General features: G+C 37.9%; 1 protein-coding gene across 2 annotated transcripts in view; it reads right to left on the minus strand.

Moving 5' to 3' along the window:
- Positions 1–672: 672 nt before the first annotated feature.
- LOC132132302 (ephrin type-B receptor 4a-like) overlaps positions 673–19,053 on the minus strand; it is a 48,493-nt gene continuing 30,112 nt past the window's right edge. Inside the window, exons 6-18 of one of the 2 annotated variants that reach the window (XM_059544691.1) lie at positions 18,779–18,934; positions 18,152–18,487; positions 17,935–18,059; positions 10,232–10,400; positions 9,911–10,010; positions 5,600–5,664; positions 5,384–5,497; positions 4,829–5,076; positions 4,540–4,755; positions 4,281–4,430; positions 3,166–3,359; positions 2,434–2,592; positions 673–1,521 (exon numbers count right to left, since the gene is read on the minus strand). In XM_059544691.1, the coding sequence (XP_059400674.1) occupies positions 1,413–1,521; positions 2,434–2,592; positions 3,166–3,359; positions 4,281–4,430; positions 4,540–4,755; positions 4,829–5,076; positions 5,384–5,497; positions 5,600–5,664; positions 9,911–10,010; positions 10,232–10,400; positions 17,935–18,059; positions 18,152–18,487; positions 18,779–18,934 (2,141 nt within the window). In that variant the 3' untranslated portion in view covers positions 673–1,412. The remainder of the gene's footprint in view (positions 1,522–2,433; positions 2,593–3,165; positions 3,360–4,280; positions 4,431–4,539; positions 4,756–4,828; positions 5,077–5,383; positions 5,498–5,599; positions 5,665–9,910; positions 10,011–10,231; positions 10,401–17,934; positions 18,060–18,151; positions 18,488–18,778; positions 18,935–19,053) is intronic. The other variant, XM_059544698.1, reaches the window with a different exon arrangement.

Here is a 19,053-nt window from a genome sequence, read left to right on the forward strand (position 1 = left end):
ATTCTTTGATAAAAAAAGAAAAAGTACAGCATTTATTAAAAATAGAAATCTTTTCTAACAATACAAGTCTTTAACACATCCTTGCTAAATAAAATTATCAATTTAAGTGGTAATGTTCAGTTTATTGTTACTAAAGTTTTCTATTTTGAATTAATGTTGTTCTTTTTTTACTTTTTATTCATCAAAGAATCCTGAAAAAAGTATCACGTTCCCAAAAAAATTAATAAAACAAAAAATAAGCAGCAAAACTGTTTCCAACACTGATAATAATCAGAAATGTTTCTTGAGCAGTAAATCATCATATTATTCTGATTTCTGAAGATCATGTGACACTGAAGAATGGAGGAATGATGCTGAAAATACAGCGGAGCATCACAGAAATAAATTACATTAAGTATATTAACATTTATATATATATATATATATATATATATATATATATATATATATATATATATTTATATATATATATATAGCAATAATATTTCACAACATTGTTGTTTTTTCTGTATTTTAGATCAAATAAATGCATCCTTGATAAGCAGAAGAGCCTTCTTAAAAAATAAAATAAAATAAAATAAAGAGTGGCCGTGTATTTTTACATTGTACTTACATTTAAAAATACCTTTGTGTAATTACAAAGGTAAAAAACACGTTCAGAGGTCGTTCTGAGTCTTTCAGCGACTCATAAAACAACAGACATTCTTTTATTTGGTCTCTTTTTAGTGCCAGTCAAGTGTTGCAGATCTAAACATGTGTGTGTGTGTGTGTGTAAGCACATACATTTCGCATATTTTAACCATCAAAGAAACATCTGCCTCATTCTCTTTGAAGAAAAAAAAAGTGCTATGACTTTTATGCTCGTTTTTCTTATTGCAGCTCACACACACACTCACACACTGAGTGCATCATTTAAAACAAGATACCAATTACTTGGCACTTAGTGTGTGTGAGCATGTGAGCATTCGCACACAGTCTGTAATCTGATACTTGTATCCAAATTCTCCTGATAGAGTTCTCATCTTTTGGTGCATTTTCTCTGCCCGTCTCTTCAGTATGAAAGTCTCCTTTAGAAAAATACTCTACAAAAATGGAAATACTTCATCAGTGTCTTTGCATTGAGAAAGAGACGTCTTTCCTTGAAATGGTGGGGATAACATCTCGAGAGCCGCTTGATATCACAAATAACGCTTTGTAATATAAGTGGGATGCAGGTTCCTGGACTGGTTTCCTTTAGGTAGTCTTGGAAGCAAGTAAGCCATCCTGACCCTTAAGTGACCCGGTAAAAAAGGAAGTACAAATGTTCCTGATTGTGAGTGTGTAGGTAACACGAAGTTCTCAGGCAAACTCAGCAAGAGTCTGCATGTATGTGTGTGTGTGTGTGTGTGTGTGTGTGTGTGTGGACGCTTCACTCAGTAGAGCACACTCCCTGGAGTTTGGTTTTGAATCCCAAGAGCCTCGATGCTGGACAGAATCTTCTTCTGATGACCAGCCAGAGTTATTCCCAAACGCAGCAGATCCCTGACAGACGGATCGAGAGAGAGAGAGGATAAAGGGCTTTTAAAATAATGACATGAGCATAGAAAATATTATATTATGGTGTTTACATCATTCAAAACAATAAGGATATATATAAAAAATATACATCATGGTTCAAAAGTTTGGGGTCAATTTTTGTAATTAATTTAATTCGGCATGGATGCATTGCACTGATTTTGTTTTTGTTACAAATGATTTCCAAATCAATGAAATTCAAAGCACCAAATCATCATATTAAAGTGAATTCTGACGATCATGTGACACTGAAGACTGGAGGAATGATGCTGAAAATACAATGGTGCAACACAGAAATAGATCACTGTTGAAATATAATCAGACAGAAAACAATTATTAAAAAAAAAGATAATTAGATTGATAGATTTTTAATCAAATGCAGCCTTGAAGACACTACTTTCAAAAACTTTTAAAAAGGTAATAATAAATATAATATAATATAATAATATCCTTCAGAAATTATTTATGCTTAATCTTGGAAACAGTTGTGCTGCTTAATATTTTTTTTGCAACCTGCATGTGAATTTTCTTTGACAAATAAAGTAAAAAAAAAAAGAAAAAAAGAACTGCATTTATTCAAAATATAAATTGACACTTAAAGACTGGTTTTGTGCTCCAGGGCCACACACATGTATATGTATATATATTTTATTTATATATATAAAATTACCAACTCCAAAAATAATAGAATAGAATTAATTCGTTTCTGGGTTTTTTATTTTCATGAATTTGATTGCAAATTCACGTATTTATTCTTCAAGAACAATTTCCTTGTAATTAAGTCCTACTTCTATTTTGCTGTCTGTTATATCTGTTTATTTCCATAACCTTTCCAGCTGAGTGATGTAGCTGAATGGATGTGCTGTTATCTTCACTCACTCTGTGGTGATGTGGGCGAGCAGCTGCATAGATGTGTAACCGTTCTGCAGAAAGCTCTCCTCGTAGCGCTCCATCTTAATGGCCCTGAGCCAATCAGACACCGTCCCAAAGGATGCAGGTGTCAGAGGGGAGCGCTGGTCTAACAGAGGGTGAGAGGGTCTGAGGAACAAGAGAGAGACAAGTGTTCAGATGCATGTAACTGTCAGCCTTTAGAAAGACTGCCAGAGAGAGGAAGACTCCGACAGCTTTCCCTCGAGGAGATACTGTGTCACACTGAGTCTTGATTGACAGACTGACAGGCCAACATGCTGAGAGGGGCGGGGCTTGACTAACTTACAAGAGGCCATACTGTGTGTGTATAAGAGCCAAGTTAATGAAGTGATAGACGGAGTGAAATGCAACCAAACCTTAAACAGGAACTGCTATGCTCTTGGTTGACAAGCATTGTTGGGTGACTGCATTGCTGGAATCACATGTGACAAGGTTTGGACTATTCTACAGTAATTTCGTTACTGTCTAACATAGATTTTTTTGGTTACATAAAACCGAAAGCAACAGAACTAAATCAGGGAGTGTCCTAGAATTTATTCGATTCTAAATCACGACCTCAAACCGCAATTTGATGCAAGCTTTGCATAGGACATTTAGATTTATTTGCTTGGTCTTTGTGGTTTTTCTTTGACATAACTGGAATAATTAGTGATATAGTGCTGTAATGGATATTAAACGTACCCTGCCCCCTCCTGCGCGATGATTTTAAGCGAGGCAGGGTTGCGAATGAGCTTGTCGAGTGCTGAGACGATGTTGGAAAAGCGTGGCCGTGCCGTCCGCTCCTTCTGCCAGCAGTCCAACATCAGCTGGTGCAGGTGCGTGGGACAGTCGGGAGGCGGCGGCAGCCGGTAATCCTGCTCAATCGCATTAATCACCTGATTGGGTAAAAGAGATCATGTTTTACAGACTTTCCTGAAAATGCATGTGTAATGTCAATATTAGCACTTAGCTTTGTTCTGAGTAGGCTGATAAGATTTTTTTATTTTTTTTAAAGAAGTCTCTTCTGCTCACCAAAGCTGCATTTATTTGATCAAAAAATCTGTAAAAATAGTAATATTGTGAAATATTATTATAATTTAAAATAGCTGTTTTCTGTGTGAATCTGTGTTAAACTGTAATGTATTTCTGTGATGTGCAGCTGTATTTTCAGCATCATTCCTCCAGTCTTCATTGTCACATGATCTTCAGAAATCAGTCTAATATGATGATTTACTGCTCAAGAAAAAAATTCTGATTATTATTAATGTCGAAAAACACTTGTGCCGGCCAATATTTTAGTGAAAAATGTGATGCATTTTTTTCCAGGACTGTTTAACAAAAAAAAAAAAAAAAATACTACTCATTTGAAATTTTTGTAACATTACAAATGTCTTTACTGTCACTTTTGATCAATGCAACTTTGTGGAGCAAAAGCATTACCTTCTTCAACAACAACAAGAAAACAATTTTATAGACAGAACACTTTGAACTATACTGTAATGGAAAGCAATGTCTCCAATTGTCCATAATTGTTCTTGTAGCTCAAGTGGTAGAGCATTGCGTTAGCAAGTGCAAGGTTCGGAGTTCGAATCCCAGGGAACACATGTTAGGACAAAATTGTTAGCCTGAATGCAATGTAAGTCACTTTGGATAAAAGCGTCTGCTAAAATGCATAGATTATTATAATTAAATTATATCCATAACAAAAAATAACCATCTGGACAAGATTTCTACTGTATCTCTGAATTAACTTAAAGTTTAACTTAATGCGAAACAAAATGTAATCACAATAAAATGTCAAACATGCAAACACCTACATCCTGGTTGCTCATGTCCCAGTATGGCCGCTCTCCGAATGACATCACTTCCCACATAACGATGCCGTAACTCCACACATCTGATGCAGAGGTGAATTTACGGAAAGCAATGGCCTCGGGTGATGTCCAACGGATCGGAATTTTTCCACCCTTAAAAAAAACATTTCAAGATAAATCATCGCTTGCATTGCTGGACATGCTTGGTTAAATTTTCCCCCCTATGATACTGAGTTCATGTGAAGTACTTCTCATTGCGTACCAGTGAGCTGGTGTACGTGGGATCAGACGAATTCTCCTGCAGGAATCTCGACAGGCCGAAGTCGGACACCTTGCAGACGAGGTTACTGTTCACAAGAATGTTCCGTGCGGCAAGATCACGATGCACGTAGCTCATTTCCGAGAGATATTTCATTCCGGACGCGATGCCGCGCAGCATCCCGACTAACTGTATCGGAGTGAACTGCCCGTCATTGAGCTGGAGAAAAATAAGATCTGTGTCAGACGGTCCTCGTGCACGAGAGCCTGTGAGATCAAACGTGTATACTCACTCTCAGGAAGGAGTCCAGAGCGCCGTTCTCCATGAACTCGGTGAGGATCATGACCGGGGTGCTGGCTGTTATTATGCCTTCCAGGTGGATGATGTTGGGGTGCTGGAACTGGCCCATGATTGAGGCTTCGGACAGGAAGTCTCGCCTTTGCTTGTCTGTGTATCCACCCTTAAGGGTCTTAATGGCAACATAGTTCTCCTTCTTCCCCGGAATCCTCAGCCGTCCACGACAGACTTCTCCAAACTCGCCTGAGAATGGCAAAACAAGGGACTCAGTTTGGGAATTATTTAATCTTTTCACCCAAATCATTTTTTAGTCCTAACAAGTTGTGACTGTAATAAGCCATGAGTAACAAGACAAGATTTTTGGGGGGTTGCTTTTATGAAATCTCATAGCTATATTAAACTTGTCTAATAATTGATGAAATTTACAACATATTTGTTTTTTATATGTACACGTTTATTTATGCATTGTGCATTCATTATAATGCCTTAAGAATATTCTTATAATGTGTTATAAAACACTGAAGAAAGTCTGCGAGCGAGTAAGTCTTACCTGCTCCAATAACCTCCTCGATTTTGACACACGAGACATCAATCTCCTTAGCAAACTCTCTCACGGCCTCATTAGGGTCTTCGTAAGTGAATGGATCAATGTAAACTTTCACTCCTAAGAGGGAAAAATGTCAGTTACTCCATTAATCAAAACCCCCACAGCTTAACCAGAATGCATAATTACAGTGAGATGTTGTGTGTGTGTTTCTGCGCTCACCGTGACCCATGAGATACTGGCCATTTTTGTCACTCATTTCTGCATCTTTGAAATGACTTTGCTTCCTGTGAACAGAAAATGCATAGTTGATGTCAATGTCTGCTGCACGATCAAACTTCTTTCAATGCCAAACACTGGTGATGAACCTCACACAATGCGTGCAAGAACAGTGTAACATGCATATTCAAATATAAAACAAATTTTAGCTTTCTAGATATCAATTGCCATTTTCAGGATTAGGGAAAAACACATAGCAGAGGCTTCAAGCTATTATTCATTTCACAGCTGAGTGAGTTTTCATTTGAGTTAACGTGTCATGCTCTTCTGTTCAATCAGTCTGTCTCCACATCCCAAATCACCAATTGCTGCTAAAGTGCTGGTTTAATTCTAGTCTAGCAGGTTGACTGTGTTGTTGGCCACTTAGCAAGGGATCTTTAACTGACTCACCATGAAAGTCTTGCACAGCATCCATTTCCTTTGTGTCTTTACACCATCAGGTTTAATGGGAGAAATGCCAAACCCAATGTACTGGTACCACTTATTTTGTTTTCGATAAGATGCTGATACTTTTAAAGGCCAGTATCTGCGATATCGATACCAGTATGATATGATACTTTTAAAGGCCAGCATTGGCGATACCGATACCAATACGATACCGATACTTTTAAAGGCCAGCACTGGCAATATCGATACCGATATCGATACAATACCAATACTTTTAAATGCCAGCATTGGCGATATCGATACCACTACAATACTGATATTTTTAAATACCAATACGATATGATACAATAAGTCTAAACTTAATTTTTTCATTAATGCGTCTTTTTATTATTTAATTTCTAAGAGTAAAATGGGTAATGATATCCACTTAACTATATTGGAAGTGCATTTTAACATTCAATACGCCTTAATTGCAACTTATTATATTATATTTTTGCTTGCACATGGCTAAAATATGTTTACTGTAGAAATTTAAAAGTACTATATGGTTCATTTTCATAAGGCACTGCCAGTGACAGACTGTTGCACAAAAAATGCAACCTTTTTATTCTGAAATGTAGTTGCACAAATTATGTAGGCTACAATTTAAATTAGTTTATTGTGAAATAATGCAAACATCTGTTTCTTCTGTCCTCATTGTTCTGGGTTGCCGTTCACAAAAGCATCAATGGTTTCTTATGATACTTTTGGAAAATGCAGCCCTGTTTGAATTACGTAGATCAACTCTGTGATTGATTGGTTCAGTCTTGCTTCATTTGCATGTGTTCAGATGAGCAGGAAAATAGTTATATACTACACAGGTTATTTGTCCAATTCAATGCATATTGCACACATAAAACTATTATTTAATAAACAAAATCACTGGTAAAAAACACCTTAATATCGCAATTTTTTATTCGAGTATGATACTTTCGATACTCGCATCAGTATCGCTATATCGATACTTCAGGGTCGATACGCCCATCCCTAGGTCTCACTTGTGCTGCATGGTTATAAAAAACTGCAATAATAATTTCTATAAATAAAACATTATATCATGAATCATATTCATTCCATTGCCCCAAAAAGTACATCAATGGTACTTTATGACTTAACTAGACAGTTTTAAGGCATCACAGACACATGTCCGAGGTAAAAAAAAAAAAACAGTTTATAATGCCAGGTTTTCTTGTACTGATTATAACGTTATTTAAATGTTATAAAAATGTTTCTTACATAAAATGTCCTTTGAATGCTTATTTTTGATATTCTAATACATTTTTCTCTCAACATTCTGAAAACGTTAAAGTACAAATAAAATCATAAGGACGTTCAGAGACTGTTGATCTCAGAGAACATATAACATATATAAATAAAGTTATAAGAACGTTCCATAAACATTACTTTAAGAACATTTTAACATATAACTTTTAAAAAATATAACATTTGTGTGAAAGTCCCCTGTTCCCTATTGACCACATGAAAACTATGAAAAAGATTCATAAAAAAGTCTGATTAGTTAAGAAATGTTCATTCTAAAAGCATTTGATTTAATAGTAAAATGCATTACCCAATAATTGTGTGATCCATGTGAGGATTGTGTTGTTAGCTTAGCCGCATGCTAATGAGAGATTGCATGAATCTGGAGTCAGGTTTACTTTAAACTTTGTGTGTAATCTGTATTTTTTTTAGCAAAGGTGGAAAAATCCTTGACAATGGAAGCTTGTTGTGTCATGCCTGGTTTGGGCACAGTGTGCTAGCTTTGTTTCATGTTTGTTTTTGTCCTGTGTTGTCATATTACTCTGAGCAAAGAATGAACTGAATGTACAAAAAAAAAATCCCTTTCTCCAACCCATTCTTCCTTTTCCTGTGTCTTTTCTTGTGTCTCTGTTTCTCACCTCAGGCTCTGATGCCTAATGCCGTTAACAGACTCTCATAGTGTATTATACTCTAACGCCGTCTTAAATTACTCCGGTTGTTCAAGCTCGTTCTCCTTGTTATTCTTGTTATTTTCTTCTCTCCATTTTCACTGAATGTCCTTCTCGTTCCTTCTTTGTGCTTTGGACTTGTGGACACTTGCTTATGACCCCAAACAATATTCAGAGAACCTCATTGGTTTGTGACTTCAGTTAAAAGGAGAAGGGATACTTCAGTGGGTTTTATATTAAGGCATTTTAAGAGAAACATCTAAAACAAATGTTAATATTTTTGATGAATACATGACAGAGAACATCAGAGCTTTGAAATAGCAATACATTTTTTCTCCCTGATTTCCGAGGACTAAAATAACCGCGTTTGTCCCACCCACTGCTGATGGCAGGTCTGGACCGGAGGATCCCAGTGTGTGTGTGTGTGTGTGTGTGTGAGAGAGAGAGAGACTGATTGTAGGGACTCTCCGTCTAACTAGGTGTGAAAGTTTGTATATTTAATGTGTGCCGATGTAAACAATAAAAATGTAAATCACTAAGCAGGCACGCTCCTGTAATCTTAGCATGCATACGTGGCCATACATACGTCCCATTTATCAGCGGTCTGAGTTTGTGAGTGTAAGAATGTAAAAAAGTTTGTTTATTGTGTAAGTACACCTGCCCGTAAAGTGTGTGTGTGTGTGTACGTGTACCCTAGGGTCATGACTATTGTTCTGCTGATTTTGCCTGTGGAAACTGGGGTGGGAAAACTGTATCCTGTCTCCACTTCCCCTTTTCTTCTCTCTCTCTCTCTCTCTCTCTCATTCTCTCTCTCTCTCTCTCTCTCAATTCCCAGGAATTCATGTAGCTGAAATAACTGTTAGGAAAGCCTGATCACTTTGGAAATGTACATTAGGTCTTTCGGATCAAACAGGCTGGTGTATGAAAAGCTAGAGGCAAATTAAGTCATTGTCACTTCTAGATATTCCATTTAATTAGGTCCACACAGAATTACCACTTTTTTTCTCCAATGGTTGTGTGGAAAAATCAGTGCAGTTCTGCAAATGTGAAGTAAAGGACAGATGTGTCGTTCATGTTCATATTTTATTTTTATTATTTTAATTACAGAAAATTATGTTTAGTCAGTGTTATTTTAGTATCATTATTATAATAGACTATAATCTATTAAATACAATTTTATTTTTATATTTTTCTGTTTTCATTATATATATATATATATATATATATATATATATATATATATATATATATATATATATATATGTAGTTTTTATTACATTTTAGTTTTAGTTTATTTAATTGTACTTTACAAAAAATAGAAATGTTGCCTTGGCAGCTAGCTAAAATACATTTTTAATAATAATATGTTTGATTAGTTTTATATTTTGTTTTTAATTCCATTTAATGTTCATTTTATTTCAAGTAACAACTTTTTTTTTTTGGAAGGGGGGGGGGTGGTTCTGGTAGTTTTTGTTAACGATAATAACCCTGGTATTAGTTTAAGTTTAGTTTAAACGATAACAACACTGGTCATTTGGCCAAAAATAATTACTATTTCCGAACAGGTTTCCCAGACTCATGCATTGCTCTGTAAAACAGGTAGTCCTAAAATCATTATTACTATTACTATTAATTGAATTATCATTAACCCAGGATAACAAAGTATCACAACATTGAAAACAGCACATTTAACTATAGTAAAATGTGTTTGACACAGCTGAGAGCATTATTAAAAATAGCCAAAATATTTAAATAGCAAACATGCAGTGGACAGGGGTGGTGTGAATGACAGCTGTTCGATTATGTGGAAATCTCCTGAGCTTTCTGCACTCACAGTTTCCACATAAGCCCAATTATAACAACCTCACACTCTCTTTTTCTTGTTGGTCTCTTGTTGTACCTTATACAGCAGATCGCAGCAGCAATGACGATGATGAGCAGCAGCATGCCCGTGGCTATCAGGATCCCGGTAACAAGCAGCGGAGATGAGGACTCATCTTCTAGAGAAACACAGAGAGGCACACAGCCAGAGTGAGAGAGAGATGGGTTAAAAACAGAAATACAATACAAATACAAAAAAAAAAAAATAGCTTCGATCTACTCAAAGAGGGAAAAAAATCAATAAAACGCCTTCTCAAACAAGACTCTAGGGAACAAAAAGTTGGGCTTTAATAAATTATCACAAGACTGTGCTGACACCTCCGACTAGAACTTTTCTTACCATCAGGAAGGGTCCGAAAGACGACAGCCTGACCAAAGCTGCCGTAGCCGGCCAAGGTGCGAGCGCGGACCTGAACCTCGTAGTGCATCGCTCTGCGCAAATCACTCAACACCACCTCGTTGAGACTGCTCTCCATATAATGACAGGAGTTCTCCTCAGAGCCGCGTTCCTGTCAAAGAACACACACCAATCTTCCATTAAAATCATTTAGTCGATTCTCAGTTGAATGGAGACAGAGAAACAGGGAGAGGTCATAGAAATAGAGGAGAGAGCAGAGAAAACACAGGTTTAAAAAACAATATGAGAAATCACATTTTTCTGAGTAAATGCTGTGTGCTCTTTGAAACCAATGTGAGACCTCTTGAGTGCAAGTAAAAGACGTGAAGAGGTTAGTAAAAGTACTTAAATGAAATTGTATTATAGTTTACATTTTTATTAAATGCAATTAGCTGAACTTAAGACTGCTTTTTGACCAACTTCAGTACATCTTTATATGCAAATTTCATAATTACTGATATTGTCTTTGCAGTGAAAAGCATTTATGGCATTGTAAGGCCATTTCAATTGAAACTTGCATTTAAATATATTTGAAATTGCAATTTAGTGCATTTAAAATATATTAACTTTAAATGTCCTATCGAATAACACACTAGAATTAAAATAATAATCAAGACTTTTGCATGTGCTCTAGTGTGTTAGTCAGCATATCAAAATGCGTGTACTTCTTTAAAGCACCAAAAAAATATTAAAACAATGATTTAAAATGTAATCTGATTTGACACTTTTTTAATGTGTACATTTCAAAGATTTTTTTGATTTTGATATATAACAAAAAACTTTTTATACATTTTTAAACTTTTTATAAATATATATATATATATATATATATATATACATACATTCAATTCAATGAAGTGCACTTCGAGTATAGTGTAGTAGTTCCTTTTCAAGGGAACTTCGAACTGCGTCCTCTAGTGGTCACTATGGGGAACACCTCGTCGTGACCCGTGTCTGAAGCATACATTGAATAAACACCAACTTGTTGGCCGGCGACAGCCTCCGACATCACTACCGGCGCGAATATAAATCAGCACCGGGAGAGCACGTCATTCTCTTCTTCATCTTCACTGACTGTTCTGTTTGAAGCGTGCATCTGAAAGAATCGGTAAGAGCGATCTTTCTCTGTTTATCATGGCGACAACTAGCAAGCATTTAGACAATGTGTGCATCCGTGTCTGCGTTTTTGACACCCGATGACACACGCAATCTTTGTGTCATTTGTTTGGGTGAAGAGCACGCAAGCAATGTCTTTGAGGGTGCAATCTGCATGCATTGTGAGCATTCTTTCAATGAAAAAGCTCCCCTCTCGTTCGTCTCTCTTCTGAAAAAAGGAAAAAAGGCAGCCATCTGCTTCCCGCGGTTCAGGACCTGTTGCTGCTAAGGCACGGAGGAGAATAATCTCCATACAGAGATAAACAAGAAATGAAAGAGGCCGGTTTCTTCTCGCATCCATTGGTTTTGGCAAGAAATTAAATCTGCCAACATCGAGGTGATGCACGAAAATGGCTATGAGGGGATGCCCCCTGTAGAAAGAGCTAAAAAATTTCTTTCTGCAGGGGAAACATCCTCTTTTAATCTCCCTCTTTGCCATCTAAGCCCCTTCAGAAAATCATCTCGCTTAAATGGCAAGGCATACGCAGTAGCAGGTCAGGCTGTGGCTTTCACACAATGCTGGTGCTTCAAGCATATCAGACTGATCTGCTAAGAGACCTGGATCAGGGAGACGAAGACGCGCTCTGCTGCTTTCAGATCCTTCGTTCCACGATGGTCCAGGTCTGAGCCTGAACAACATAGGGGTCCTGGCCTGTCTCGATCTGCGGGCAGGGGTTAGAGGAATCGTTGGGGCACAAGGATGTAAGCAGAACCTAAAGGATGTGATCCAGACGAGGCAGCGTTCTCGTCCGAATCGGAGTGATACCGAGGTATCTACTCGTTCCCTTTTTTTAATTTCTGCTTGTTCCGGTACTATGTGGCTGAAATCACAGATTTCTGAGGGAGCCTCCTTGATCATCAGGCCTGGCACAGCACTGCAGGGAATTTCATGGATGTCCAGCCAGGTCACCCCGAGGGGTCTCCTGGCCGCTTAGTGGTGCTGTCGCATCTAGCGGGAAGTGGAGGTGGCAGTTACAGAAGTCTTCTTGTATATGCTGCCTCAGGTGATGCTCCCCGCGTCCGAGGTTTCTAAAATTTGAGCTTGCCTCTCCCGTGTTATTCAGCGCCTCTGCGATGCTTAGGAACCTTTAAGTACACACGCTAAGCTTTGTGTACTTTCTAAAATCCACGTAAGTGGTAAGTGTGCACGCAAGACTCTGCACACTTTCTGAAATCCTGTAGGGTAAGGGTTACGCGCTCCGCTTCGTACCCTTTATGGAGATGATTAGACCTTGGTTCCTTTGGCTCCATTCAGCCAGTGTGTATTTATTTATACACTTCAAGCATCGCTTCCCTCAACATTAGGGGCTGTTTGGGTGATCCTTGTGGTAGTTTAGCAGCACTCCCCTTTTTCCAAGAAGGGTCGCCTATGAGCGCTCTACTCTGAGCTCAGAGTTCTCCTCTCATATGAGACGGAGTTCTCTGTTTTTTCCCCAGAGCACTCCAGTATTGTTTCCATAGATCGAGTTGATGACCCTCAATCATACTGTTTTGAGATGCAACATTCCATCTACAAGCTGCTCTATCAGAGTGCCACGAGAGCCCATCCTTAGAACAGTATTTGAAAATCCATGCTATGGTAAATAAGTGTGCACGTGAAGTCTTTGCACACTTTCTGAAATCCACACTGTGGTAAGTTTACACGCTAGTATTCTGCGGTCTTTCTAAAATCCTATATGGTGAGGGCTTCGCGTGTTTGCTTCGTGCCATTTCTTGATTCGGTTAACCCTCTGGAGTCTAAGGGTATTTTTGGGGCCTGGAGAAGTTTTGTCATGCCCTGACATTTGTGCTTTTTTCAGTTTCTTATAAATATCTAAATGGGTAAAGTCTAATCTCACTGTAATCAGCACAATATAATGGGCTATAATAATATGTGAAATGCATGTATGTACAATGATTGTGTTTTTGAGAAAAAATATTATGCGTGGTTAGTGAAAAACTAAAAATGTTAAAACACTTGAATAAGGCCATAAAACACATACAGAACATTGGTTTGTAAAAGTCATATGCGAGTAGGCGTCAACTATCATGAATATCATTGTGATTTACACCTGAGAAGACAAAGGCCTGCATAATGAGCTGCATAATGAGCCACATAATGAGCTGCATAATGAGCCGTTCAGTCATCTGTGCCACTGGGAGGGAAGAGTTACAAGAAAGAATGTAAGGACAAAATAAATCTATATAATTTTATGTTTGTAGTTTATTTATAATATATTTAATTATCCCACAACATAATTTAATATCTACTTGGGGGAGCAGTTAAACAGTTTATCAGGAACAATCAAAGCTGACTTTCAAACAAATTGTTTGGCATCATTACTCCAGTCACACAATCCTTCAGAAATCCTTTTAACAATCTTATTTTCTACAAAAAATCATTTATTGTTATTATTATTATCATTATTATTAATGTTGAAAAGAGCTGAGAATATTTTTCAGGGTTTTTAGGGGGAATAAATTGAAAGAACAGCATTGTTTTTAAATTTGTTACAGTTATCTATTTGTTACATTTATATTATTTACATCAAGCTTTTGAATGGTATAGTATTGTATATTGTTATTGAAACTTCATAATGTTTCACTTGATTACTATACATTTAGTCAGGAATTATAGTTTGGAAAAAGTCTTTGGAAAAAGTCTAACTAGTAAAACGTTTACACGTTATTTGAAAACTAGTACAAGTATATAAATAAATAAAAAGAGACTTACTCATGTTTATGATCTCTGCTGAATAAAGTGCTTCATTCGTTTTTTCTGAGGAAATCCATTTCTCAAATCCTCAACCACATCACATCTTTTCGGGGTTATGTCTTATTCCTCTAATCGCGAAGCAAACAGTAAAATAAAAGAACTTGAAGAACAGTCTGGCTGCGTTTTCTTCTGTTATGGGCGTATTCAAGCCGCGCGCTTCAGTTTGAATCTGAATAGCGCGTACAGCGCGGGGGCGTGGTCACATTAGATATAATGAAGAGAGATGTGAAAAACGTGGATTAAAAAATGGATTACTTTATCACAGAATATCTGTTTTCGGCGGCACTTATTTAGTTTAAAAGTAGACATGTCAGGCTTTCTATAGATATCTCTCTCATGTCTTTTCGTTGAGTATTCATGGAGTTACAGTTCATTTTAATGACGTGTTTGTAAAAGAAGATCAGCACAGACAAAGGCTGCAGACAGCACACCTTGTTTGTTATCTTTATTTTGTAAGTACACAAAGTTTTGTTGTTATTATGTCTGTATCCAAAAAAAGTAGACCCTTTACAGATTCGATTGATGTATTGCTCTTATCTGTACGATTAAAGCTGAAAGTGTAATTTAAGTTCTCTTCGGGGTTATCAGGAGAAAATGACTCATAACTAGGGCTGTGAATCTTTGGCAAGGCAGCGATTAGATTCGATTACGATTCATAGGTTTTCGATTCGATTCAAGAACGATTTTTGCAAATTTAGAACGATTCAATTTGATTCGATTCACAATTAAATTAAATTCGATTCGATTATAACGATTCGATTCTGCATTCTTTAAGTGTATTCACGGGATTATTTAAATGCTTCTACTAAATTCTTTAAATGCTTAGTCAGAGGGCAAATTACAGTAGCATTTATGGTTAGAGAACCATAGGTTAGAAAAAACAACAACTTTTGTCCATTGTTAAATGCTAGTTTATGATGCGACATGGCATACGTAAAAATGTATGTAAGCCAAGTTTTTAAAAAAGAGCTTAAAGAGTATTATGTATAAGCTAACATTTTGTCACACCAGGGGCGTAGCCATAATTTCAGAAGTGACAGAAATGTCAAATACAATAATTTTATGTATGTAGCCTATATAATAATAATAATAATAATAATAATAATAACAATAATAATAATAATAATAATAATTATTATTATTATTATTATTATTATTATTTTTTTTTTTTATTATCTTCTTTTTTAATTACTTTTAATTAGCTGTATTAAATCAAATACACTGCTGGACAATAATCAATCATTTGTAATCGATATTTTTTTCCTAATGGCAATTTTATGATTGTTTTATATACTAGGCTACATTTAATTAGCAATTATTTAACTTTTCTGCACAGAATAAGGTAGAAAATATACTTTATAGTTTCTGTACTGTAATAAATGTCAATTAGCACTGCATCATTCATAAATTGTTTGTGGGTTTTTTTTAGTTTCATCAGTTCATTCTGATTTTATTCAGTTTAACTGCAGATATAGCCTGGCACGTCTATGAGAGCGAGATCGCTTCTCTTTCAGTGTGAAAACGTCTTCATCTCTATTTAACTTTTCCTCTCCATCAGCGAATGATTCTGAGAGAAAACGTGCCAGATGTCTGTTTGCTAATGAAACAAACGCTACTTTCATGCATTTGATTATCAGATAAATCTCGCGCTCTTATTTCAAGGTCGTTGTTAATACTGTGGTTAATTTTAAAAGTTTCCTTCGTATATTCGGTTCATCCGCATTGTTTAAAAACATTTATCATTCAATGGATCTGTGCGTATGATTTAGACACTTACATTTCTGCTCCGTCCATGCAATAAATACAGCTGTCGATGGCTCCGGTAACTCCGTCGGTAAGATGCAGAGAGCCATTGACAAACTACAGAAAAGTAAAACTACTTCACGTTAGCATTACTGGCCACGAGTCCTATAGATCACATGTCAGCTGCGTCAGAGACGAACGGAGCGCGAGCGCAATCCTGTGACAGTCTCAGGCAGTAAACAGTGGAGCGCGTGAAGGACAGATAAGAGGCACGATTCACGAACACTCTTCAAGGTCTCCGTTAATTCGTGCGTGTAGTAATTTAAAGTGTATACATTTTGAAAGCATTGAATCGCTATAGAAATCGCGATTCATTCGATTCTTAGCATTTTGAATCGATTACTCTCCAAGATCGGTGATTCACGATTCAAAAATCATGTTTCAAGATCGATGCATATGAATTGACAGGGTTTGTAATCGATGCATCGAGAAAACGAGTGAATCGTTACACCTCTACTCATAACGCGTATCAGCGTTAATCGACTCCAGAGGGTTAAAGCCCCGTTCATCTTGGGCGCCACTCCACCCATGTATCCTCAGATACCTATCTTAAACAGGGTGTTGCTACTACAGAACTGTTGAGACAGCTCTTTCAGCAAGCTTATGCGAAAGCTAGCGGTAGCCCCTCTGTGACAGGCAAGACTTGGTATAAAATGCTAGGTTCTTAGCCGTATCCCTTTAAAGGAATCTTTCCTGATTCCAAGCCTTCAGTTCTACCCTGGGCCGAGGCCCTAACAATTAAGTTGGGTATGTAGCTTAGGCCTTTGGCCGTAAGGGGTACTGTCACAGACAGCCGTCTAACGTCCCAGGGGCAACTCCCATGGAAATGGTAGAGTTGGTACTTAGTGCTCGCCATGATTCTGGCCTGCACTCCCCTCAGCATGGCGACGTGGGTATAATGTTCCCAATAGCACCCCCTAGAGGACACAGTTCGAAGTTCCCTTGAAAGGGAACGTCTCAGGTTACGAATGTAACCATGGTTCCCTGAGTAGGGAACGAGACACTGCGTCCTATAGCTCCCTGCCATGCTTCGGATGCAAGCTTCAAGAAGTGAATAACGTGTTCTCCCCGTACTTGTTTATAGTCACACCGGTAGTGACGTCAGAGGCTGTCGCCGGCCAACAAGTTGGTGTTTTTTCAATGTATGCTTCAGACACGGGTCACAACGAGGTGTTTCACATAGCGACCCCTAGAGGACGCAGTGTCTTGTTCCCTACTCAGGGAACCACGGTTACATTCGTAACCTGAGACGTTTTCTTCTCACAGTAGCATGTGTTAATCTAAAATATACTTTCATTTCATTCCTTTTGAAACTTGCATGTCCTGTTGTAAAATATATTTTTACTTACATATTTTTGTAATGAAGCTGCTATTTAGCACATATAGGCCTAGTTTCACAGACAGGATTTAGACTAATCCAGGATTAGGCCATAGTTCAATTAGAACATGTAACTAACTTTTATAAATATACCTTAGAAAATAAAAATTACTGGTATGCACTTTGAGACGAAATGCACTGATATATTTTTTAATCGGTCGGTGCAAGTTTCTTTCAGTTGAAACAGCTCAGACTTAGATTTTAGTCTGGGATAAGGCTTAAGCCTTGTTTGTGAAAACAGGGGTTAAAATATATTAACTTTAAATGTTGCATCAAACACGTTATGGTTAAAATTATAGTTAAGTGTAGTCAACACATCAAAATGATAAAAAACATAATAATTGCAAATAAGATTTTTAATTAAGCATAATTACAAAGTGAAGTCTAATTAAGTGTGTTAAGAAACAGCCATGAAAGGGTCTATCTTTAAGTATGCTTAAGTGGCCTTTTATTTCATTAATACTGCAGTGTAAAAAAATGTACTTCTAAGAATTAAAGTTCACTACAAGTGCACTTGTAGTATGGTGTAGTGCATAGAGCAGTGTAGTAGTTCACCTTCTCACAGTAGCGCAGCTGGTACTGGAGGATCCTGTAGTGTGATTGAGTCGGTGTGTTCCAGTGCAGCGTCAGGCTGGATTCTGTGGCTGCGATCTTCCTCAAACCTGACACCAGTACAGGAACTACACACACACACACACACACACACACAAGCAATTAACACACTCAACTAAGACAACACCTTTCAATCATGTGCACCTTCACTGTGTCTCACCGTTGGGGCTGGTGGTGATGTTGATGGTGTCCCCCGCGGGCCCCTGCAGGGTCAGAGGAGAGACCCCGTTGAGGGCCATCACTGTGAAGCTGTAGGTGGTGTGAGGTCGGAGACCCCAAATGCTCACGCGCCGGCCCTGGATCTCAGTCTGGGACGGCCGGTAATTCACACCGTCCCCGCATGGCGCGCAGGGGCCCCCAGGGGCAGGGCACATTCGACACTCCACACTGTAGGTGAGATCTGATCGGCCCCCGCTGTCTAACGGTTCGCTCCACTCCAGCGTGAGAGACGTGTCATTGACCTGGGGAACAGGGCTGCGCGGGGACGAGGGCGGACCTGGACAAGACAACAAACACAGGACGTTTGATTCATCTGGATGACACGTCTGTAATCCCCAGAATGCAATATAAAAACCAATGTAGTATCCAATGCAGACCACAAGGAAATTAAACCATTTGAATAATGTTTTTTTAAGCATCATATTTGATACATCAGGCTCATTATGGCTCATATAGTATGATATGGTGAGAATATGGAGATCATATGCAAGGAGGAAAATACACTTAAAGCCTCAGAAACAGCAGTCTTTGTAGGGTTAAGGGACGGGAGGATTTAAGCTGTACGCACGTGTGCAGGGTGTATCGGGACTGTCGGCAGGGGCCCGGTAAAAACCAGGTCGACACCCACACGAGGCGGATCCCGTCTCTCCTGTGTGACTGGAGTCAGGACACACTGAACACGGGCCAGGACCAGATCCCATCTTAAAACGACCCACCGGACACGCTGGACAGAGAGAACCAGACAGAGACACTTAAAACATGTTGTTTTTAAATCAGGAAGGGAAAGCAGACACAGATACACTCTCATATGAATCTAACGTAGTCACCAAGGCTACATTGAGT

The sequence above is a fragment of the Carassius carassius genome, chromosome 4, assembly GCF_963082965.1.
Source record: "Carassius carassius chromosome 4, fCarCar2.1, whole genome shotgun sequence".
In the NCBI taxonomy this organism is placed as follows: domain Eukaryota; kingdom Metazoa; phylum Chordata; class Actinopteri; order Cypriniformes; family Cyprinidae; genus Carassius; species Carassius carassius.